Source organism: Styela clava, chromosome 15 (genome assembly GCF_964204865.1).
Source record: "Styela clava chromosome 15, kaStyClav1.hap1.2, whole genome shotgun sequence".
NCBI classification, from domain to species: domain Eukaryota; kingdom Metazoa; phylum Chordata; class Ascidiacea; order Stolidobranchia; family Styelidae; genus Styela; species Styela clava.
Window position 1 is genome coordinate 10,280,474 of NC_135264.1, and position 24,690 is coordinate 10,305,163.

Genomic DNA, 24,690 nt, shown 5'->3' on the forward strand with positions numbered 1-24,690 from the left:
AACTTGTTATGAATTCATGGCTATTTATACTGACCACATTATCTCACACCGTGGGGTATAACGATCGACCTACTTTTTGTTAAAGTAGGAAAAATGGTAAGGGCAAAGGAAGTTTTCCTATACTAAATCTAAAAGAAATTTCTCAAAATCAGCGCAGAAGCAAAGATAAAAGCCTATGTATTTATTTTTGATTGAAATTATTTTAAAATATAATCTTATAATCTATGAATTTGCTCATTGTAACATTATGATAGAACGTGGAGGTGATGGGAGATCAAATACTCTATCTTCATTTCTTGGTCAATAAATGTTGTTTTGCCAAATGTTGTAATTTAGATTGATATGTAAGTTATTCCCTGAAACATCTTTGACCTTATACCTATGTACACACTACGTACTCCTGGATTATCGAAAACGATTTGCATTCTAATAATATACTTATTTATCATATTTTAGGTTATGTTGAGGGGTTCAGAAACAGAAAGATCAAATTCGTTCAATCTAATTCTTAGAATTTATTTTGAAGTAAACATGATTTTTGAACAAATACAGATAACATTCAAACTAAAAAAGGGTTAAATAATGTGATGTATTTTTAGAGTAATTAAATAATGCTTGTAACTCTGTAGCCACAAATGTGTTTCTTGGATGGAACTCTTACTGTCCATATGTATCTCATTTTTTTTTTCAATTCAATGGTGTTAATGAAATCTTTTACAACTCGGAATGCGACTCGCTAAATCCACGCCCTGTCTTGTGAGTTCACTAATTCAACTCAACTTATTATTCAAACTTCAAAAATTTCTGGAACTGAAACCTAATTTGAGCGTGACATGACAGTAACTCGTTCGAGAATATGGCGTATATACTGGTACAAGATGGTCATCCGAATAGATAACACTTTCTTATAGGTTATAAATAGTGTTACCTCCAATAACAGTATATGTATCACCCCCTAACTTTGAACCCGAGAAAATGCGAATATTTGATTGAGGTTCTTTTACCAACTCAAGAACTTGCACTGGTATTAAGTGAGTTTTATAGACATTTCCAAGCATATCAATTATGAAAATATTAGTTTATACTTAACAAACACCAATGGTACGATAATCAATGAAAATTTCCAGAACTTACAGAATATATAAAAATATGCACTGATGATACAATTTTATTACGTGATATATGATACATATAAGCATAAAATAATCTATTACTTCTACTTTTCTATTACATATAAAAGCCTCAAAGAGGGCAAGGGCAGTTTTCTCAGACTAAATCTAAAATGAATTTCTCAAAATCGGCGCAGAAGCATAAAGATAAAAGCTTATTTACATACTTTTGATTGAAATTATTTTAAAATATAATCTTATAATCTATGAATTTTGCGCATTGTAAAATTATGATAGAACGTGGAGGTGATGAGAAGTGAAATACTCTATCTTCATTTCTCGGTCAATAACTGTAGTTTCGCCATGATTTAATTTAGATTAATGTGTAAGGTATTCCCTGAAACATCTTTGACCTTATACCTATGTACACACTACGTACTCCTGGATTATCGAAAACGATTTGCATTTTAATAATATACTTATTTATCATATTTTAGGTTATGTTGAGGGGTTCAGGAGCAGAAAGAATAAATTCGTTCAACCTAATTCTTAGAATTTATTTTGAAGTAAACATGATTTTTGGAGAAATACACATAAAATTCAAACTGAAAAATGGGTTCAATATTTTGATGACTCTCAGAGTAATTCAATAATGCTTCCACTCTGTGGCTACAAATGTATTCCTTGGATGGAAGTCTTACTGTCAATGTGACTCATGTTTTTCCATATCAATGGTATTTATGAAATCTTTTACAACTGAGAATGCGACTAGCGAAATCAACGAATCAATGTCTTGTGAGTGCACTAATTCAACTCAATTTAATAAGCAAACATTAGAAATTCCTGGAGCTCAAACTCAATTCGAGCTTGGCATGACAGTAACTCGTTTCGCTGGTATGGGTTAAGGTACTTTCACCAAATCAAGACCTCGCACTGCTATTAAAATAGGTTGTCTTTACATTCCCAAGCATATCAATTATGGCAATAATAGTTTATACTTCACAAACACCAATGGTACGATAATCAATGAACTGTATCGAAAGTTATTAAATACATCAAAATAAGTACTGGTGATACAATTTTATTACGATGATATATGATACATATAAACATAAAGTTAATCTGTTATTTCTATATTTCATTTTATGCATGAAAACCCCAATTGTAAAGTTTGACTTCATTCTTCTTGTAGCTGTTGAATACCTTTAGGTTCATTCAATTATCAGTAGTTTTCACGAATTTTCATGATTACTTTTCACAAATGACTCCATGCGCATGACTATTTTTAGACCAGCTGTGCATTCCTTGTGAAGCACCTGGAGCACGGACAGTGTATATAGCAAGTACAGTCCACTCGGCATGGTTAGACGGGTGCCCGGGATTCCATTTCATATCTCCAACAGTCCAACTTGCTTCAATTCCATTATTCATTGTCACGATTTTGTTCTAGAAAATATCAGTTCTATAATAAGCTAATCAATTACTTAATAGAAAATTGACGACGATTTTATTCTCATCGTGTTTGAAAAGAAATATTGAAGTTTCACGATGTACTGCATTATTTCTGAGTGATTTCCAGTAACAAAATTCACACTCTTTCCTGCCTTCTTAAGATATTTAATGAAACAATTATTGAATTTTTCACCGAAAAGTCGACCAAAGTTATTTTTGATTCACAAGTCAAATCGCGCTGGCCTCTTGTCAAACTAACCCCGTGTCGAATCACTTCGTTTTCGTTTGGCTCAAAGCATTTCTAATTTCGCAAAAGTGACTCGAGTCAATTGCTAATAATGATATTAAATATTTGCTAATTCTTACTAAACCCCATAAAACAAAATGACACAAATTCAAATGACAATCAAGTCACGTCAAGTCTAGCATATTACCGAATTAATGGTCATTCCAGTGAAAAATGTTTTACGCGGGGCGAAGGAGTACGATAATGTATCTATCTCTTCAAAATGATTTCTTCCATAGATGTTTGCCGGCGTTCCACCTTCTTGGGCACAAAGTTCGTCAATTAGAGAATACGGGGCATAACCCCGACTAGGATAAGCAAGCCAGAAACATTTGCCACCGTAGAACACCTTGCACAAATCTGTAGACAGATACAAAATGTGAATGCATATACAAGTTTTACACTACGTCAGCTTGCGCTTTTTATCTGATATAATCGCGTATACAATGTTAATTGTGAATTTAGAGCCTTGAAAGATTCAGCCATAAATTTGGTTTTCAACACCAAGGCTGAAATACGTATTATTTCAGCCACATTCCTAATCTTAATTCGGAGAAAAAGTCATGGAATGGCTAGAATGATTTATAGATAGATTTGAGTTACACCCTTGCCTATGGAAAGTGTCTATTTTATTTGTTACTAAGAACATAAAATGTTATTCATACCTTGTCGATGTTTTAGATTTCTAACTTCTTCTTGTAATTCCGCAACTGTTGAGCCATATTCTGTCATTGATTCTTGCACTTCTGTAAAGATAAATAACATTATTGTAAATGTTGAACAATAACGCCGTAATGCAATTCTACACAACAAATTTCACATATCCTAATGAGTGCAAAAATTGTCTCCCGGGATGGCAAAAATGTTCGATCAAAACTAAACGACGATCAGTCACATTGGAATTACAGCATCAATCACCGTTTCAGCTCATTTTAGTGTACATTATAAATAATTATGCATTACTGTGAATGTTCCAATATTGAGCCATGTAGATTGTTTTTAGTTTTGTTTCTGATGTCGAGGCGACATCTTGGTACTAAATAAATAGCTTTTCTATTTCAATATTTTGCATTCAAAGATGAAATTAGTCGACCGACAGAAGTGCACAACTTTTAATAATATTTCATGTCGACTCTCTCAGGACATGAATGTGACATGAGAAAATTTGGCCATTACAAAAAACTGACTTTGATTAACTTTGTTTTCCAATTTCAAATCGATAGTTTCGTAATTCACATTTCCCGGTGGTCCTATCTCTCCTTTCATTCCTTGTATTCCTCTTTTCCCTGGCCTCCCTTGAATATGCTGTATTGTAGGGTTACTCGAAATATCGCTACTGCCAACTTGACTTTCCGATACCAACGCCCCATCCATCTTTTGGCAAATGAAATGGTTTGTTCCATCAATTCCAAATGACTTGTTCAGAATCATCAACGAGAGAAAGGTGAATGTAATAGAAAACTCCATATTTTGTTTCGTTTATATCTATGAAAGTATAATGTAAATATGAAATAAGTGAACTACCGTAAATTACATTCCTTAACCAAGACAATATTTGATCGCAATTTCATACGTGATTAGGTAGAAAATGAACAAACACAAACGAGTAAAAACGCTTATGTGCTGAAATGGCCATTCCTACATATTGCTGTACTATGCTCGGATCTTCTTTTCTTTGAAGATCTGTCATTTTATAAAAATAATTGAAAAACGTGACCAATCCACATTAATCAAAAATGGCGGGTGGTTTCATACTGATCAATATTCATATCGCAATGTAAAATTACATTTTGAGAATTCATAAGATTCAATCTAATCTCCAAAAATTTTAATACATTTACGACACAACTTTTGTCAAGAATGCGAATGCGATCCAACGTTTTCTCATTACTAAATAACATTATCATCTTGAAAATCATCAATATTTCTACTTGAAAAGTAATAGGATCGTTCCACATACTCTACAGATACAGTCGCTGCAAGTGTTGATTATAACAAACTTTCGCTGAATTCATGGCTATTTGAACTGTTTGTACTCAAACGATATTACCCTATACTTAGTGGTTATAACGAGTGAATTACTAATCATGGAATAACCTAACCTGCTAATTATAAAATCATGATAATACTGTTTATATTTACTGCAAATACTGATTCCTTGTCAAAGACGAACATTTATTTACTAGATGAAAATTCACAGTCTTCATTCTTCGATTTATGAATGTGGTTTTGCCATTCATTAACACAGAAGAGTATTTAACAAACCCCCTAATGTGGTCAACCTCATACCTAAGTAGGTAATTAGTATCTTTGGGGAATCTAAAGCAATTTGCATGTTGACGATGTAAATATTTATCATATTTTACGTTATGATTTGTGTTTTGGAAAAAAAAAGATATCCGTTTATTCGAATTTTAAGAATTTATTTTGGGTAGAAGGTAATTTACAAAGCGATAAAGATGATAATCAAATGAAAAAATTCGTTCAATAATTTTCTTCCTAGTAATTAGTTAAGCCAGGTGATCTTTATTTGATCAGACTTCTGTTATAGTTCATATATATTAAATTGAAATCGTCATAATTCAAGATTATTACCCTTCATTTACCATGTGATGTTAGAAATGTCCCCTTATTTTAATTATGGACACTAGGTTTGTGTTCTTAAAAAGTCTTCCGCAGTAAATTCATATTCGATCAAATGAACTGATTTCTTATTCGAAATTTGATACCAATAATTAATTGCATGTAATATCCCCTTGCTTTATAACACACGAGTCTCACATATAATTAATTTAGCCAAACTTCGCTGCCTATTCCGGCCAATAATCTGGCATTCGTGAGTTCTCCCGCAGGTCGCTATTTTCTTTCTGCGTTTCTAATGAGCGCAATTCTATCATTAAGCTTTGTGAGTTGTTATTTGTGAGTTCTATTTTTCATGTTTGTTCTATATATTTAGCTAATATTTAGAGTGATGGTCATATAAATAGATTAAATTGTACGTAACTGACGGAATAAACTGACCCACTGATGTACATTTCTGCAATAAAGTCAAAGCAACAAAGGCAGAATGGTAAATTTGCGATCGGGCTTTTTGAGTATTTTTGGTGTTACCGAACATTGGATCACACAATATCATTCCACATTCCTAGTTGAACGATAGCACCAGTTATTAGCTACATGTGGTTTGTAAATATTTTCAATACATTAACAACCTAATTCGATTTTAAAAATAACGTTTTAGATGGAATTCTTAGTGTCGATCTGACTTATATTTTTCCATTTCACAATTGCAGATCACTGTAGTCCAGCTTCATCATGTTTCAATTTTGATCGTTAGCACAAACAAAAGATGACTAGGGCAGGGTATCTTCAAATACCTGATAATTTCAGAATCAAAAATTAAGATTTTTTTTAATTATGATATCGAAGTATATACTTGAAATAACAGGATTACATTTAATATTTGATGAATAACATATGATTACAGTTTTGTAAACAACTATTTCGAAAAATCTTGATTTTAAAAAACAAAACACATTGATCTTGTGGAAAGAACTGTTTCCATATCGCTTCATCTTTCAAAATTTACATTTGTGGACAACAATGCTCATACTTAACCTAATTATTCTAAATATACAGACATTTAGTACATAATCCTATTTACAGTCAGTATTGCTTTATAAATTATCTTCAATTCAAAATAAATTTTAGACTAAGATCGAACAAACTTGTGACGTGTAATAGATGCATAAGTGTGTTATCGAAATGCAAAGTTAGTTAGTTTTAGTTACCCCAAAAATTCCTAATATTTACTTATAAGTATAAGGTTCATGACGTTACTAATATTTTGCTACATATTTATCTCGATAAAACATAACAAATCGAGATTTATTGGCAGATAAATGAAGACCGAGTATTTTAAACTCCATCATTACATATTTACAGCGTCGACAGACAAAAAGTATTTTGCTTCGAAGATAAGCCGTTTTATCATAATTTCACAATGAACAGAAACTACTACCTTTCTTAGAAAATTTCAACCCAAAACATCCTAAAGCTTTGTTCTTTGCTCAAAAGTTATTTTTGAAATGTTTTTTTCTAGATTCAGTCCAGTAAATTTTTCTTCAATTGAAACATATTTCTTTATTTAGCGATTAGTATTTTATTCGTTATAACTTAAATGTGATTTAGGATAGTTTGAGTACAGACATGAATTAATCTAAAGTTTGTATAATATACTGCGTTCAAAACTTGTAACGACTTGGACAAGGAGTAAGAATGATATTTGGCTTGTGACGAATAAAATTTGTTCTGTTACCAGTTCAGTTATTAGGAGTCTCACAGTCTTGCCAACAGTCGCGTGGGCATTTTTTTTTTTTTCAATTTTGCTCGAAGTAATATTGAATTTTATGTATTATGTATATAAGAGATATGATCAGTAAAAGCATCATTTAATATGAATTGGTTACTTTTATTGAGACCAATCTTCATAATCAAGTATGCCGTAAAAGAAATCTGAATTTAGTACAGCAACATTTAGAAAAAAAAACTATTGTCGGAATGTCATTATTCGCATAATATTACAGCGTTGTCCTTGCACATTTGTAAATTCAATGACTAATAACGTAACAAATTACGGTGAACGATTTCTGTTTTGAGCAAGGAAATGATATAATTCAGCTATTTCATATTCACATTATATATTTCATAGATATATATAAACGAAACCAAATATGGTGTGTTCTATTACACTTACTTTTCTCTCGTTGATGATCCTGACAAAGTCATTTGGAATTGATGGAACAAACCATTTTATTTGCAAAACAATTGAGGAGGCGTTCACATCGGAAAGCCAAATTGAAAGTGGCGATGCTTCAAGTGACTCTACTATACAGCACATTCAAGGAAGGCCAGGAAAGAGAGGAATACAAGGAATGAAAGGGGAGATAGGACCACCGGGAAATGTGAATTATGAAGCTATCGATTTGAAATTGGAAAGCAAAATTGATCAAGGTCAGTTTTTTTAACTGTATATCTTCTTATGCTACGTTCGTATTCCAAATAAAACAGCCGACATAAAAAACTACTAATACAAATAACCAGCTTTCACCAAAAACTTGACATAGAATAATATTATATTGTTTTCTGCGTAATTGTTCTCCATTAGCAAGATGTTATCTCTTTTTACAGAAATGCAAGAATCAATGAGAGAATATGGATCAACAGTTGCAGAATTACAAGATGAAGTTAGAAAGTTGAAACAACGACAAGGTAGGTGTGCATCACCAAATCTTCCCAACAAATTTAAAAAGGGAAAAATAGAATCAGTCTGGGCAAGAAAGGTGTAGCTTGAATTTACGAAATGATTATTGAGATTAGAAAAGTTATGATTTTAACCCGACGAAAAGAAAGTGTATTTTACCAGGGTTTTGATGATGCTTTTAAACCTACTATCACAATCTATACGATCACATCAAATGAAAAAAAATTTCTTTTTTTACAGATTTGTGCAAGGTGCTCTACGTTGGCAAATGCTTCTGGTTCGTTCTTCATAGTACCCAAGATGTAACATATTCTCAAATTGACGATCTTTGTGCCCAAGAAGGTGGAACGCCCGCAAACATCTACGGAAGAAATCATTTTGAAGAGATAAATGCGTATGTGGATTCGATCGCTCAGCATAAAGCGTTTTTAACTGGAATGACCATTAATAACTCGGTAATATGTTAGTCCTATCGGTAAATTACTTTCACGTTGACTCGATTGTCGTCAAAAAGTAATGGTCTTTGATCAAATACTGTGTTTTTAATTTAATTTTGGATTAATAGAGCCCTCGGAAAAGTGTAAACATTTATTACCGGAATCCACTTTTTGATTTACCCCTATACCTACAAAATTATGCAATCCCGCGGGCAAATAAAAACTTACTTTACTACGACTAACAGCTTAAAACGTTCCCTGGCAATATATAGAACTGCTATTATTTTAGAACAAAATCATCACAATGAATAACGGAATTAAAGCTAGTTGGACTGTTGGAGATATGAAATGGTATCCCGGGCACCCGACTAACAATGCCGGCTGGACTGTACTTGGTGTACACACTGACCGCAATCCAGGGGCTCGGCAAGGAATGCACAACTGGCCTAAAAGTAGTAGGATGAGGCATGGAGTCCTTTGTGAAAAGTAAACATCGTAAAAACTGATGAGTGATAATACTTGAATTTATTATAAATTTACAAGCAGAATACAGCAAAAGTTGGAAGTTTGAATATAATAGCAGCAACAACTCAATCACTTTTTTCTCATATGTATTATATCATCATAATAAAATTATATTACCAATACATATTTCGAAACTCCACCTTGTTCGTCTTTTCCAACAACATTCCGCTCCATTTATGAGCGATTCAGATATCCGACGTTTTTTGTTTCACTATCAATACTTCATCCAAACAAATCAACCGAGATCGCCTTCAAAATAATCATCATAGGTCAATAAAGGAATTATAGAATAAGGAGAGCAAAACCTTGAATGAGGTTTAAAACTTACAGAAATAAAATTGAAATGTATTGTCAAGAGTAGTAGTACGTGATCACTCACCTAAGTGTATGTATAATAATTATCCACACATGCATACATACGACCACAGCCCACAGGGACATAAGAAAACAAGAAAAAAATGGGAGAAACTATTGAAACAAAAGAAGTTATTTACTAAGCAAAAAAGAAAAATGGAAAAATATTCAGAATGTGGACAGCTATTCGAAGAAAATCCCATACAATTCTGTTAATTACAGTTGGATAATACAAGCATAGCCGCACATGTTCCGGTACACATGTTTTAGTACTAAACCGTGGATTAAAACAAAACTAATTTAAATGTAGGAGTGAAAAAAGTTCAACCAGAATAAGTATTTGACTAACTTCTAGAATCTACAAGTTGCGTAGAGAAGCTTTAAATGGCACTCTGCAAAATAATGAAAGTTTCGTGCCATTTTTCTTCTGAAGACAAGTATAAATTTTTTCTGTAAAACAGTATATAAACGCGAGCCTGTTTATTAGAAAATTAGAACCTTTTTTTTCATTATGCCAATATAAATGTCGATAAAACATCCAAATATTTGTAAGACAGGAATAACAAAATATTATCAGAGACTCACATGACTTTTTTCTAGGTTTACTTATGTAATAGATACCGGTAACGTTCCTCATCGGTTTTATCTCAATGGAACTTCACTTCATACTCCCGACTATCCCTAAGGATAAACGTGGTTTCTTTGTGTACGATCGTGCAAAGGTGCAGCCATATGTTGACTTTGTGGTGTCTAAAAGGGCTAATCACCTTAGTTGAAGTTTCATGCACTCACTTGAAAAAATCGATTAGCAAGCCAGTCTTCAGGAATGGAGGTAGCTGTATTTCATCATAACAAAATCCAAATTCCCTATAAGAAATTGTTTTCATTGTGCGGATCTATGACTACTATCCGGTTGAAATTTGTTGCCCAAAAAGGTGTAAGACTTTGTAAAATCGGAAATGAATTCCAACTGCTGCATTGAAAATGATTTTTTTAGATTGTTTTCAGGTTTTGCTTTCCTTATTTTAAATTTGACTTCTTATAAAGAGTGAAAAATTAACTTACATGTAAAAATAAGCGCTTGAATGAATGCGTTTCCTCGTCTGAACTCAAATCAGAAACGCAATCCGTGACGTAAAATGAAGTGCGCTCTTCGTTAGTGCTTTACGTTACTAGACAGTGACTTTAAATGAACTCGTCCAATTAGTCGTAATTTATATTTTTAATCATACCTGAAACATATAGGCATTAGAACCAAACACACATTATGATAGACACATTTTCATTCGCAAAACCTGTACGTAAATTGGGTTTAATAATTCTGTTACAGAAGATGTTTTTAATGTGCAACAGGTGTAGCGATTGTTGAGTATACATAGTTAGATTATATGTTATCGCCTACAAATTTAATCGCCGACTCTTGAAAGCGTTCTTCATTTGTCACTGATCATTTGCTAATGTACGTACTTATACTATTAGGCTTGCACAGCGAATCTTACCTGCGTAAGTATGAACTGGCGTTACTTTTATAAATTATTAGATTTATTTGTGGTTCATGATTGATCAAGTGTGATAAGCTCGAAGATTACGTAATTTTAAACCGTCCCAATTTCAACACTTATTCACGTCGAGGTTTGTAACTTCCCAAATTTTAGCTTAATTACACATAATTATCTGTTATATCGTTACAATTTAGGATTGTTTTACGAAAATGATAGTTAAGATGTCGCCAATTCCTCAAGTAATTATTATTGTTTTGACATTTAGTCACGACTTGTCGTTTCTTATTTTGAAAAATGTGTAGTCTTGATTTATTTATGCTATGCAGTAGTTTATAATCAGCATTGTACTTCAAAAAGCAAACTCGTTCAATAAATCATGGGATATACAAAGCTGTACTTACTGGGCACCTTGCTTTTTTGCATGAATGGATATACAGGAGGCTCAAATGTAAGTTGAATAAATAAACTAACAGTTGAGGTTGCTTGAAACTAACTACCTTTCCTTGCTCTCTATGCCTTTGCGCAGGTGGATCCGTATGCGTATTACGCAAGGATGCTGTAGCAAGAGTGTAAATCAGCTATTTTCCCGCACACTGCACGTTTTTGCCTCATAATGCTTTATCAAGTATTGTACTGTTTAATCCTAATGGATATTAATGATTCCGAAATCAGCACTAACTGAATTCGTTCAGGCTGTAAGAGTATTTATTAAAAAGTTTAAATATTGCTACTAACATAGTCTCGACAATACTGTGCCATATTCAACGGCTAATAATAAAAATGCCTGATTCTAAGAAGGTTATTTTTCATTTACCAAATGGAGAGTTGCAACCATCACGGCATTCTTATTTTTCATTGGTTAGTCAGTCTTGCTCTTGCCCGTAGCATTTTTCGGTAGCAGATTCTCGGTTGTCCGATGAATCGTTATACTGAAAGCTATTTCAGGAGTTCCTGTATTATGGAAGTCGTTTTAACTTTAATACTGACAGATATGCTTCTATTATGCAGCATCCATGGTTAAATACATGGAATTCAAATCCATTCCAAAGATTTCATTTACCAACCGCTGCTACTCCAAGAAGAAGTGGTAGAACAAGATCTGAAAAAGTTTCAGAATGCCCAAGGTATGTTTATTTAGTATTTACATATTGAAGTACATCTTTATACAATTCAATCGCAAAAGTTGAAAATCTTTTTATCAATTTTGCCGTAATGTGGTTTTCAATTGACAGAGGTTTTTTCACATATCTTAAAAACGATTTAATTATATGTTTGAAACACAAAGGGCATGGCATATTTTGGGGATATTAGCTGTAACTTTTTGTGGGTTTCGCTCTATATGCTCTATATCTATATCGAAATACTTTTTCATTTCAATTGAATACAATCATGTACGAGGATTAGTTAGAAAGTCGCGAGAATTGTTGTGATAAATTTAGCCTGCATTTTTTTTCTCCATCAGTGAGTTCTGTACTTCATATCTCAAAAAAATAGCATAAACGATCACGTCCCATATTTAGAAAAATTATATCTTGAAATATTTTGATTTCTCTTTTGTTTAAGTGGTATGAGGCATGATGCAAAGCCTGAATGCAAAAAGAGAGAATCGGGAGAAGCAGTTGGTTGTCCAAAAATAACTTGCAAGTTTTACCCGACCTATGGTGAAGTTGTAGACAGGGGAGCTGACAAAAAAAATATTTTTGGAAAATGGAGAAAAATTTTAAAAGAAAAGGATGGATCATATAAGAAATTTTTCACAGCAAAAATGTGCAGGTACGTTGCATGAAATCAATCTTTTTTATGAATGAATTAAAAATCATGCTACCATACATTTTAACATCTTACGTTTATAACTCATTAAATACGCTGTCTACACACACACAATTTTTTTTAGAATAAAGACATTTGTGGGTTTCGTTTTCAGTGGATCTTCCTGTACTCCATTAGCCAAGGCGAAATTGAACAACATCCAAATTAAATACTATACATATATATTTATTAAAACTAAAATAACATTTTATGGTTTACCAAATAAAGTTGGCGCATCTTGCCAAACCACAATTTTAATGAAATTTGAGAGTACCGACATCGAAATAGACATGTAGTCTATTTCATAGTTCGGATAATATAACTAATATGTCGCGAAACAAAGATTCAAACACCAATTATATAAATTAAAATTGGTTTCTTTTGACAAAACACGTTCTTATGAAACGTTAATACCTGAAATTGCCTAATTATACGATATCATTCATTGTTACGTATTCAGGACGCGATATATATACGGATTGTTTTGTATCGAAAGTCATCGATAATAATCATTTCTTATGGAGTATATGGTGTCGCGCCATTCTAGCATTATAAAGTAAACCGTTTTTCTTCAGATTTGAACTAATTAGAACGAACCATTTTTGACAAATGTAAACTAGATTTTTGGGTTTTAGAAGCGTGGTATCTGTGTAATATGTTGATACTACTGCAATAAAATGACATGCTTTTTAAGTATATTTAATTAAGCCATTTTCAGTTATCTTATCATCCGTAACCAAAAATAGACGTAGTCATTTTTTCGCAAAATTTGAGAAAATTTATTATTATTTACTTATAACGACTAATTGGCCGATAGTTTTAGTTGAACTTGACACACCCCTTCATCAGTGACCACTTAAATCTACGGAGAAGAATTTTTGAAAAAAATCCATACCACACTGCTATGATTCTTCTGCTAATGGGTTCTTAAACATCTTTCCAGTTTGGTATAGCCTATCAATCTTATTATAAACGGTAGAAGTGGTGTACATGGGATTCAAACAAACGTTTTACATTCACATTACATTTTCAGGAATCCAAACAAAATTTGTGATTGTGATAAAGGATCCTGTAACAAATGCTCTGATTCAAAAGTAAAAGTATGCGCGCAAAAGTGGACAATAAAACACGCGTCATTTTATATCGAAGATCTCTCGGAAAATTATAACAAGTCAAAACCCTTTAAAGTTTCTCCCCGGCAACTGACCCCAGAAGAGGAAATAGAGGCTATCAGTAGACATTTTGGTGGCGCCAGTGATTTTCGTACCTCAACTGAAATTCCTAAAAAACCAATTAGGCTCCCTACGCCTACATCTCGGTCCCCTAATCCACCAAGACCACCAATGCCACCTCTGACAACTAGGCCAAATAGCGTTCTGTCACCCACAAAATCAACATTGCCCACTTCCCCTCTTTCGTCAACACAGGAAACCAAGGAAACCAATCCTCCTAGACCCACTAGGACACCCTTCATTAATAGGGCATCGAGACCACCCATGACTGTTCAACCAATATTGGTATGGTCAAGAACTCCAAGACTATCATTTCATGAACAAATGCAAATTCTCATGTGGCAAAGATTTTTGTTTGCAATGACATTTCATGGACATCTTTCATCAACGAGTACGCGGCGTCCACGCCAGCGTTCTCAGTCGAAGCGAGAAAAATCCAAATCTAAACCGAGGAGTTCTGATGAAAAAAGAAAAGTTAGATTGGCAGTCAGAGTAAGTTTCTGGGTTCCTATACATTATTTTTTCAAATAAGCGAGTTTGGGCGTATCTTCAACATGTGGAAAATAAAGCATGCTGCTGTATTAGAGTATTTCTCTGTTGAAAGAAGTTAAAAACAACATTGCCGACTTTCAGTTTGTGTAAGTTGTGAACAGTGAAAAACTCTATAAAATTATATAACTATTTTATTATGTCGGGTGGGGAGTCGCAATGTCCGACTTATTACACTCCAATTCTAAAATCTCAACTAGTAGCAGTTTTAGTAGTACTAATAATACAAACGCTACAATTTTCGGAGTCAAAAGTTGAGTATCCCGGACTTTGCGGAGTCAAAAGCTAGTAAAATAGTTGAATGTTTTGAATGTGGATTCGGCAATCCTGTTTTCAGAATTCATTTTCATACTCCAATCTCTTGTCAGGGTGCGCCATAGTGACATTAACTAATTGCTAATAGAGTGTTGCATTTATAACAACATTTTTTTTTTCTATTTTGTAGATTCCCAGTGGGTGTTCATGCAAAATTGTTGACTGATATCAGAGAAGCAAAGTACGGCTGTATTTGCGCTTGAATGTAATTTTGCTCTTGAAAGTAACGAACAAGAAATGCAAACCTTTATACTCTGCAATCCAAGATCTGCGGACATCTTTATAACAAAAACTCCTTTCAAAATATATATATTTTCTTTGTTATGAAGGCTTCTCAAATATTGTTCCCAATAAGATTTTTGGTACTAAAAAAATGTGCAAGATAACGTTGCTTCCAGCTTCAGCCTACTAGTACTGACAAACCCAACCCTTTATAATTTATTTTATTTGTTACACCAGATTCAGATATAGCCTATATTGTTTTATTTTATGATACATATGTAGTCTATTTTATTATATGTTCTCTTGACAATGTATAGGTTCAAATTTTTTGAACTCATCCTTCTACAGATTTTTGTTTTTATCATCTTCCCTCGCAAACATCTCATTTTTGCCGAGTTGAAAATTAGTCAAAAACCCAAAGAATTTTTTTCAAACGAGGTGATACTTTTACGCATTAAATTGCGAAGAAAAAATTCCAAGAGATGGAAAACTGATGCTCACAACCACAATACTAGCAATGACTAGTTTCAGAAGAATCTAAATGCATCTTGGAGAAAACGAAAATGACATATTTCGATTTTCTGTTTATTTGAACAGTGCATATTTTGCATCAAATAAATATAATCACACTGACATTTTCAAAAAAATATTAAAAACACAGAAAAAGACTCTTATGTGACATATTGCTAACATATTAAAATTTTGTCAACACCAAATGTCTGCACTTTAGTACAGGATATTTTTCTATCATTTACTCTACGAAAATTGAAATCGATATTGGCTTTTTTACCAGAAAACGTACATAGGCCGCTAGGTGGTTACAGAAACTTTAAAATAATCCGTCGTCGCAAATTGTAAACAAACGAATAAGCGCCCGCGTTTCAGGCTGTCAACCTGCTGATTTCTCGTCCGAACGTTGGAACGAAAAGCCTTTCGTGGAATGAATAAAAGTGAAAAACTAGCCTACAAAAAAAGTAAGTTGTTTTTAGACATTTGAATTATTTTATATGGGTTTGGTCTGAGGGCCCTCATTGTAATTAAAGATGAGACTGGAACTGAGATTGGCATATTCTGGTCAAAATTAGTACAGCCTATTCTGTTAGGCTGAGGATAAGATTGAAATTTAATACACGTACAATTTCAAGTTGGTGTTTGCGGTTTACGGCATTGGCAATCAGTATACACAGTTTTTAAAATAAACTATCATGCCATTACTGCGTAGTATGTTTGTTGCACCACAACCGTAATTGCAATGAAAGATGACAAAACATCAATCATTTTTGTACACTTAAAAATAAGTACTCTTTCTAAACAACCCGATAAAAATAAAAACCAATTTTTATTTTATTTTCTACAATATTAAAAGGTTTGACCACCCCCTTTGGTCAGTTATTTAATGCTAGCGTTAAGTCCAGTTGAAGGTGACGATTTTCTCATCAATTCTACATTTCTCTTCCGATCAATAAGCTTCAATGCGTTTGCTCTTTCTTCGCGGTCAAAATACCACAGTGTGATTGCATACCTGCTATGAAAAATTATTCATGAATATTTCAAACGTTACCATAGCACTAAAGTTCTTGGGAGATTCCAAAACAAATAAATCATACTGTACAATGTTGCACTTTCTTATATTGAGATGTTGGCAAATCCTCAAGTTAACATTAATATCTAATCTCTTTGAAATGCATTTTTTTGCCTAATCCAGGGCAAGCAGTACTTAAACAATGCAAACTATAGTCATAAACTTAAGACCACCAACAGTGCAGTTATCATCAAACAGAATGATAGATATTTTTGAACGTTGCCATACCTGTCTTTGAAACATGGTAAAACTTCATGAGGTGTTCTGCTGTCAGAATAAAATATTGCTACCGTATCAAGTTCAGGAGTGATTTGTGTGGAGCTTCCACGAGCTGAATATACCTGGAGTGCGCCTCCATTTTCCTGTAAATAACCAACATGATAGCGGAAGAATCCAGAAAGGGGAATGTCGGAGGCGTAACCCCGACATCAAGATATTATTCGTGTAGAAATCCAACGTTAGCGGTTTAGTCAAACAATTTGGGCATATTTGTCAGCAAATTGCTGTACAGTGGGAAATATTTACTATAGTGTATTCTATTGTGTTCTTGCGAAATTCGATCGAGTCTATATTGATAAACTTGACGGGTATCGGTATCGAAGCAGACTTACCTTTATGTTCCAATCCTTATTGCAAAAGTACGTACAAGTGATGCATCGTCCATCTTTTGCTGGGTTATCTACATGACGTCGGTAGCCTGTCCCTTTACCAGGATATTTGGCAACCATCAACTGAAAACGGAAAGAGATTGAGCAAATCTAGTGTAATAAAAATTTAGTGTAGGAGCCTGTATCGGAATCTTACATTACAACACCATTAACGGGAACTTGATTCAGAGATTCATAACTTTGTTTTAAATTTGCATGGCAAGCACAACATGAATAAACGTAAGAAGGGTCATTTAAGCCGTATGTGCGTTTGTGAATTTGAATATTATTTATGACAATTCAATAATGTAGTTGGGGTCAAGCTGATGAAATATACGTGAATTTCAATGAGATAATATCGCAAAAATGATGAGATTAAACGCACCTTTGTACCACCGCATATGTTGTACTCTGGAGCGATACCGGTACCCATCGCCACAATTCTATCCATCGTTCGACAGAGTATACCGATATTCTCACAATAGGGCTCTGTTCCGTCTATCCAAGTTATGACGTCGCCACGAACGGCGCTGTTGCCGTGTTTAGCACCAATGAGAGCTCCTTTAACACAGTTCTTTTCTCTGTGAAGATTAATTGCTTCCTCTCTAATTTTAGATGATATCTCAGCACCTACGAATCCTTCCACTACACAAAGTCCTCGTGTAGCAAGGCTATATGCGATGTGTCGCTGTCGCAGTAATTCAAAATCTGTCAGAGATGCTTTCACGTTTCCTAACGATAACATAAGTCGTCTAAAATTATCATTTTGCTGAACTTGAGCGGATGAAGTAGTTGATGGCAACATAGAATTGGTCGTCATTGTGGTGGTAGGGACCCCTGATACAGTATTAGACATCGTAGTTGAAGTTGGCAGGTGTTGATTAGCCGGTGCTTGATGTTTTGAGCAGCTTTGTGCAAGATTGCGAACAGAAAAAGCATACATTTGGTCATAAATGGAGGAGCTATCGATATTTTTTTCTTTCGTATGTAACTGGCCCGGCGCTGAAAACGATTTTTTAATATTGTCAGAATATATGCCCACTCCGTTTGAACCAGTCCAAGATGGATTGCTTGGTATTCGACATGGTTTTTCTTCTTTAAAATTATGGTACACTGGAACAATATTGCCCGCTTTCCTATATGGATGGAATCGTGATGACTGATGTTCATGAGATTTTTTGCTCAAGTTTTTACTACAAGAAGGTAATATTTCAGTATTCGTGGATACTTCCTGCCCCACAGAGCAATTGTATGTTTTACAGTGGTTTAAGTCTGTTTTCTCCTGCTTTAAACCTGAGGTAGAATGCATTTTTGCTTGTTTTTCTTTCCCGATGTCGCATAATGCGGCTATTACGGCAGGACTTTTATGGAGTGGGACGCCGAAAGAAGGGTATCTGCCTTCTTCACCGCCGTTGTTCTGATCTATAGGATTTCCGGACATTTTTATGGCAATTTCAAGCAATCTTCGATGTAAGCAGGGCATTTCCACTAAAAGCGACATTCAAATCAATTTTCTTCCAATCACCCTGCTTGTTTTCCTGAGCTTGCAATTTTTGACTTATATAAGTTTCAGTGGATCACGTTGTCAGTAAACAAGAATAATTTATATCATATACAGGTATATTATATATATGATATTTAACAATCTAAATGGTACAAGAAATGTATTTTTAGTAAACATCCCAATTATATAATATATATATCAATTTCGACACCGATACTGTTTCTGAAACTGTTTTTGGGGATCGTTTGAGGGATAATTATTTTTTTTCTGGGATAGAAAAGTATCTCTCCGCCAATGGGAAATATAATAATTCCTGGAAATATATTGAGAAACAACTTGTCTTGTTTTTATGCTTGCATGCTATGCAGCTCCATCTCTCTCTTGGCGCTTATCTACTGATTGATACGTTCGGAATAAGAAGCGTCAGTGACGCCGATTCACGCATTTTAAACTGAACCACTTTCGTCAACTATCCCCGACTTTTTTTCTTCGCAGCCCTGTTATTGCACTGCGTCAGTGCGTTGTTCTTTCTACCGGTCAGCGAAAACTTCCTATTGGATATACAACAACATAACAACAGACGCCATTTACTGAACATATTCCGCACGTAGGCAAAATAAGAGTTCAATAAGTTCATCATGGCGTATTAGTGACTGCAGGGATTGGCTAAGACTCATCTTGCTTGCAGTTCTTGTTTACGTCTTTACGTAGTGCTTGTCGGTGAAGCGAAGAAATTGTGAGTCATTCTTTATTTACATGGGTGACTAATAATTCAAATTTATTTTCTTATTTTAATAGACGAATTACTCCGTTTGCACGCGTTACACTAACGCCTTGGCGTTTGCAATTTTGATATTTTTTATATGATTCGGAACAATTTTTATTAGTTTCGATCGGCGTTGCTCACTTGCGGGTGTTGTAATGCTGCCAAAATGTACGTTTTTCAACTAGTATTACTTTCCGTGTATTTAAGTTTTTATACATAAACATTATTAATTCTTGTACGATTCTTTGTCAATTTGACTTGGCTTTGTATAAGGTCAATTCCAAAGAATGTTTATTTTAAATTTTAAAAACACTCATCACATAAATTTTGCAAAAAGGATATACGCTGCGTCAGTTGCGTCAGTTTTTCTAAGAAAACAAAAATATACTATAACATAAATGGCGATGCATATATGTATGACTAATTTTTTATACATATCAATTAATAGATTCTATGCCATAACTTCACTTGTATTAATTATTTATACTGAGATGAATTCCTTTTGAACTAAAGCTGGAAATGTCTGCTTGGACCCGGTCTAATCATGATAAAAGAATAGTTTTCGCAGTATATTTATTCAAAAGATGTTAATAAAAGTATCTATACCATTTTTATAAATAGGTTGTTCTTATCATCATCAAAAATATTTTTGTTCTACTAAAATTTTTCGAGAAAAGCAATCCGAGCAGTTTATTTTGCAATCGAAATTATCATTATAAAATAATATGGAATAGGGTTAGGAAACAACAATTTTAAACAAATAGAGACTTTAAAGGCAGTACGTGACATTTGTTTCACAAATAAATCTTACTGAACGTTTTTTTCCGCAAATAAAATAACCCGATTTGCATGCAGTGACATATTCTTTTCGAACGACTACATTTGGAGGTATCAATTTTTTATGGTCGATGAATTTCCTCGTACAATAAATTGAAACATTCATTTTTTTCGCAGATCATATCGGCTATTTTCCAATTTTTTATATTAAAGAATAATATTTTGATGATATTTTGCCTTCATATATTGCCGAACCCGTAAATTATAGTTAAATTTTGTTTCGAGCAATACGATATATTTAGCCAACATTTTTCAAAAATTATTCCATCCATCCAACGGCATAAATTCGAAAATATTTTGAATTAATTGACTTCACATGAGCGTTGAATAAAACCTTCACACAAACAGGGATTTAATCTGAATTATACGAAGTTAAACTATCAAGTAACATTAAAAAAATAATAATTCAGATAGACTGAATTAATTTTTAAATTTTACACTGTCTCTCAAAGAATAAAACATATAATTGTTGTTGTTGAAACGCTTTCATCGTTATTATTTACATCTTTACAATATTCAATCCTATTGTTTTCCATATTTTATTATAATTTAAGCTCGAATCTATATTCCTCGCGCATAAGGCGCTAAGTGTAACCAGGACACATCACGACCTAGTTGGGATGAAACTAGCTTATACTGCTACAACCAATATAGTACTGAAAACCTCCCCAGAATGGATATCTTACTATGAAAAAATCTAATACTACATGAATAAATTTGTCCCGTAATTTTAACTGATTGGTAATCACTGATCTAAGATGTCCTACGCTATTTTGTCGTTACATATACATTGTTCCATGCTCGACATTTCCTGGTCTGAGGATAATAATTCGCGTTTAAAACGAGAGAGCTCTAAAACGAGAGAAGTTCAACCAAAATGCCTACGTGACAAATAGCATGTGCTCAACAAACTACTGAGACTAGGCTGTAGTGCCACTGCGTTCGCATGATAGCTCGCGGTTGGGGAAACGCCTTCAAATCCGCATTTTGGATTACATAATACAAAATTGGAAATTAAGTTTAGTATATTCAAAACAAGGCTATTTTCTTTATTATGTGTAATTTTTTATGCAAGAGTGTGTCTAAAGTCAAAATAAAAGAGAAAGCCAACTTAACAGCGCTTTAATATATATTTGGTGTATACACTTCTGAACGACCGGCCTTGTTTTATATTTCGTATGTAATATCAATTGCCTTCTCCTGGTTCCCTGTCTGTAAATAGCACTAATATGACGTGTTGTTCTACGTCCGAAGTTTTAAGTTTACGAAACTTGATACGGTTTTGTCATTAGCCATCGCCCTCTTTTAACTTATCTTGGGTTCTTAAAATGCTCACATGTACGATTATTTTATTGTTGCAAGCTATACTATTTCCTATGAAATTTATACTAGTGACTTACTTTTGTATGGCTTACTGTGATATGTCATCGATATTATTGTCCGTGGCAAATTCATTTTGCCACTGTTGGTATGGAACGCAATCCCACAGAGCGTTACTTTAGTTTCAACTTTGTCAACTCGAAGTTTGTTCATATAATTGGGGATTTCAATAGCTAACATAGCACGGTAAAGTAGTTAATTTTAACATTAAAGCTTTTCATGATTGTTCTCTCCGTAGTATATTTCGTTCGGAAGCTTTAGTCAGAGTTAGACGGCGATTACGCTTTGTTCTTGCCATGACTGAAAACGCTATCAATATATTCTATGGAAGTTTTTGAACTAATAGAAAGTGCTTTGATATGTCTCGGTATTTAAATTCCACCTGATCGGCTGACACATATATTATATTAGCTACCTTGAAAATTTCCCAATTTCTATTTACTATCATTAAATTCACATTCTATCCCATTAAAATCCGAAACAGACGTTTGCACAATCTAAATACCTGTTTCCTATTGGCTTATTTCCTACTTCGTTGATGACATCTTTCTAAATAGCCCATCATAAAGCTATACGTATGTCTCATGTACTTCATGTCACGTTCATGTTCCGTATTTGCCGTTTTCCGGCCAGTTCGTTTCATATCTCACGCAGCCTTATGTGCACAATGACGTTAATAAAGATAAGAGCAAATAGAATGGAACCCACTCACGTTGGTGGTGGTTTGTAGGTTACTAACGATCGAGTAAATAAAACAAAACAAAATAATGATCAAAACTAATAACTACGGCTTACAAATCCATGGATGCACAACCTTTTTGTGTATCAAATTACTGAGTCCTTTTTGCTTTATCCGTAAAACTCAACAACTTCGCAAAATATATTTTCCTGAGTGGAGGAAAACAAATAACTGATACACTAAAATATATTTCAAACCCTTGTCCTTCGATTACTCTCATTTCTCGTCAATTTACGCAAAACAATACACGATAAGCAACACAAGTATACTTTTATAACAAACGATGGCTTCTGTGAAAGTTTTCGTACTATTTGCGTTAGGTTGTTTACATTTATTCGTTATGCGTCATATTATACCGCCTGATATCTCTTTCAACGCTGTATTATGTGCGTCATGTAACTTGATACATGAAAACGTAGGACGTCAACTCGATGCTTCTATACGTCGGCGGTAATTCTTTCCTATTGAGAATTGTGGACAGATTGATGTGCCCCTCGGCGGCCCGTATTAAAAGTTCTGTTGTGTGTCGACTCGTCAGGGAACACTCATTACTCACCGGTCAATTCAATCTGATCATACTATCAAATAGATTCAGTAAACAATTTAGCTCACGTTCGCCAAACTTCTAATTTTAAGCATCGTTCATTGGAATAGATGTGTATAGGAAAATGGAGATATTGATTTTATTTTGTAATGTCTGTAATGCCAGACAATAATAAACAAGAAAACGGTGCTCAAATAGACGCAAAGGTCACCTGTCGATTAAAAAAGCCTTTGCTAAAAAGCGAGTTTATTGTAGCCCAGTGAAAAACGTATAAAGTGCCATGAGAAAAAAATTCTAAATTATTAGCTACAAACAAAAATATTAAGATAAATACATGAAAGGACTAAAAGCATATTGATTTTTTTTTTTTGAATATTCATCGTAATTGCGCTAATTTTAATTTAAGTATTTTAAAATTGTTGTTTTTTGACTCTTGCAGTAGTGACTTTATACACCCGGACCACATCTGACACTCTCGATCTACCTATGCAACTATATCTTATTTTCATACGCTCACAACTGCAAGTACAGGAAGTTAATCGTCTATAAATTAACATGCAAAATTATTCACTTTTTTTCATTTTTGTTGTAAAAAAAACAAAAAAATGGGCCTATAAAGGGTAACTTTGCCAGATTAAGTCCGAAAAACTTGGATACCCTTATTAATATGACGCGTTCAAACATTCAGCAATGAAACATTGTTACAATATATCACTAACTGCGGATAATGGCTACGTACAATATTCGTGAAACATACAAAGAGGGCGAGGGTTCGGACACTTTTGACTTATAGAGAAACACTAACATGATACTCTAGTTCATTGAGATGCGTTATAAAGTATACGACACGTACTCAATAATTCATAGTATGTACCAAGCAAAATACTTTACTCCTTCGATCAATTAGACAGATCCAATTTGTGATCCACGTTGATGTATTGATATATTAAAATCATTATTCAATGGACCATGTTGTTTATCAGACATGCATCTTACTCAATTATTTTTTAATGAATATGCTAATCCAGTTGACAATTATGAAATACTTCAATGACTAAGATTAACTGTATGATATGAAGGTGGAGATGATTTGATCATATGTATCGTGTATGCTCAATAATTTGTTAAATCTCTATTAATTCGCCATTTTGTTTACCTCCAATTAAGACCAATCGCCGATCAAGATTTTCAAAAGTGAACTTTCTGTTTTTCTTATTTAATTTGAAGAATGTAATGTAAGTAAATGAAGTTTTTTTAATTTGATCTGACATATCAGTTATTGTGGTAATTTATATTGTATTTATTGCATATTTTGGTATTCTCAACTTATCTGTTTACTGGCAACAGTAATTCATTTGCTGAGTCATACTTGGCTTGGTTTTATTGGAGTCGTGTTTGTTGGTGCTTATCATTTCATTATGTATTGCTTTAAGATGCTGCTAACGTTCAATTTTAATAAAGCATATTATTTGTGGATGGATTTGTTTGTGAAGTAATGAACTAAACTTAGGTTACCACAGTTATTGCGATAAAATACACAACGCAAAGATGAATCTTAATTATATTTATTTCTGTGGTGACCTGTAGGCCTCAGCACGTGCTGATATGATAAATTAAATTTTGTCACATAAATTGT

The 24,690-nt window shown here is 33.5% G+C and overlaps 4 protein-coding genes across 4 annotated transcripts; 2 read left to right on the forward strand and 2 right to left on the reverse strand.

Moving 5' to 3' along the window:
* Positions 1 to 2,117: 2,117 nt before the first annotated feature.
* LOC120334311 (uncharacterized) lies at positions 2,118 to 4,313 on the reverse strand. Its single transcript, XM_039401789.2, has 4 exons — positions 4,035 to 4,313; positions 3,513 to 3,593; positions 2,996 to 3,207; positions 2,118 to 2,555 (listed from the first exon to the last, which is right to left on the reverse strand). The coding sequence occupies exons 1-4, from the start codon at positions 4,276 to 4,278 to the stop codon at positions 2,358 to 2,360; spliced, it is 735 nt and encodes a 244-aa protein (XP_039257723.2). The 5' UTR covers positions 4,279 to 4,313; the 3' UTR covers positions 2,118 to 2,357.
* Positions 4,314 to 7,562: 3,249 nt separating this feature from the next.
* Positions 7,563 to 9,271, forward strand: LOC120334312 (uncharacterized). The gene is made up of 4 exons (XM_039401790.2): positions 7,563 to 7,860; positions 8,038 to 8,118; positions 8,351 to 8,565; positions 8,837 to 9,271. The coding sequence occupies exons 1-4, from the start codon at positions 7,581 to 7,583 to the stop codon at positions 9,035 to 9,037; spliced, it is 777 nt and encodes a 258-aa protein (XP_039257724.2). The 5' UTR covers positions 7,563 to 7,580; the 3' UTR covers positions 9,038 to 9,271.
* A 1,489-nt stretch (positions 9,272 to 10,760) lies between these two features.
* Positions 10,761 to 15,491, forward strand: LOC120334440 (uncharacterized). The gene is made up of 5 exons (XM_039401950.2): positions 10,761 to 11,376; positions 11,937 to 12,052; positions 12,492 to 12,701; positions 13,771 to 14,461; positions 14,964 to 15,491. Exons 1-5 carry the CDS (start codon positions 11,305 to 11,307, stop codon positions 14,997 to 14,999), a joined length of 1,125 nt encoding a protein of 374 aa, XP_039257884.2. The 5' UTR covers positions 10,761 to 11,304; the 3' UTR covers positions 15,000 to 15,491.
* Positions 15,492 to 15,624: 133 nt separating this feature from the next.
* On the reverse strand, positions 15,625 to 18,930 carry LOC120334439 (uncharacterized). The gene is made up of 4 exons (XM_039401949.2): positions 17,670 to 18,930; positions 17,249 to 17,368; positions 16,866 to 16,999; positions 15,625 to 16,577 (listed from the first exon to the last, which is right to left on the reverse strand). Exons 1-4 carry the CDS (start codon positions 18,783 to 18,785, stop codon positions 16,445 to 16,447), a joined length of 1,503 nt encoding a protein of 500 aa, XP_039257883.2. The 5' UTR covers positions 18,786 to 18,930; the 3' UTR covers positions 15,625 to 16,444.
* Between the last annotated feature and the right edge of the window lie 5,760 nt (positions 18,931 to 24,690).

Excerpts from the sequence above, each read along its gene's own strand:
- LOC120334440 (XM_039401950.2), top strand. The coding sequence starts at position 11,305 with ATGGGATATACAAAGCTGTACTTACTGGGCACCTTGCTTTTTTGCATG. Across the intron at positions 12,702-13,770 it reads TTCACAGCAAAAATGTGCAG|GAATCCAAACAAAATTTGTG; the intron begins GTACGTTGCATG and ends TTACATTTTCAG. Across the intron at positions 14,462-14,963 it reads AAGTTAGATTGGCAGTCAGA|ATTCCCAGTGGGTGTTCATG; the intron begins GTAAGTTTCTGG and ends TCTATTTTGTAG.
- LOC120334312 (XM_039401790.2), top strand. The coding sequence starts at position 7,581 with ATGGTGTGTTCTATTACACTTACTTTTCTCTCGTTGATGATCCTGACA. Across the intron at positions 8,119-8,350 it reads AAAGTTGAAACAACGACAAG|ATTTGTGCAAGGTGCTCTAC; the intron begins GTAGGTGTGCAT and ends CTTTTTTTACAG. Across the intron at positions 8,566-8,836 it reads GAATGACCATTAATAACTCG|AACAAAATCATCACAATGAA; the intron begins GTAATATGTTAG and ends CTATTATTTTAG.
- LOC120334311 (XM_039401789.2), bottom strand. The coding sequence starts at position 4,278 with ATGATTCTGAACAAGTCATTTGGAATTGATGGAACAAACCATTTCATT. Across the intron at positions 3,594-4,034 it reads GGAAAACAAAGTTAATCAAA|AAGTGCAAGAATCAATGACA; the intron begins GTCAGTTTTTTG and ends TTATCTTTACAG. Across the intron at positions 2,556-2,995 it reads CTGGAATGACCATTAATTCG|AACAAAATCGTGACAATGAA; the intron begins GTAATATGCTAG and ends GATATTTTCTAG.
- LOC120334439 (XM_039401949.2), bottom strand. The coding sequence starts at position 18,785 with ATGTCGCTTTTAGTGGAAATGCCCTGCTTACATCGAAGATTGCTTGAA. Across the intron at positions 17,000-17,248 it reads ATAAGGATTGGAACATAAAG|GAAAATGGAGGCGCACTCCA; the intron begins GTAAGTCTGCTT and ends GGTTATTTACAG. Across the intron at positions 16,578-16,865 it reads TTACCATGTTTCAAAGACAG|GTATGCAATCACACTGTGGT; the intron begins GTATGGCAACGT and ends TTTTCATAGCAG.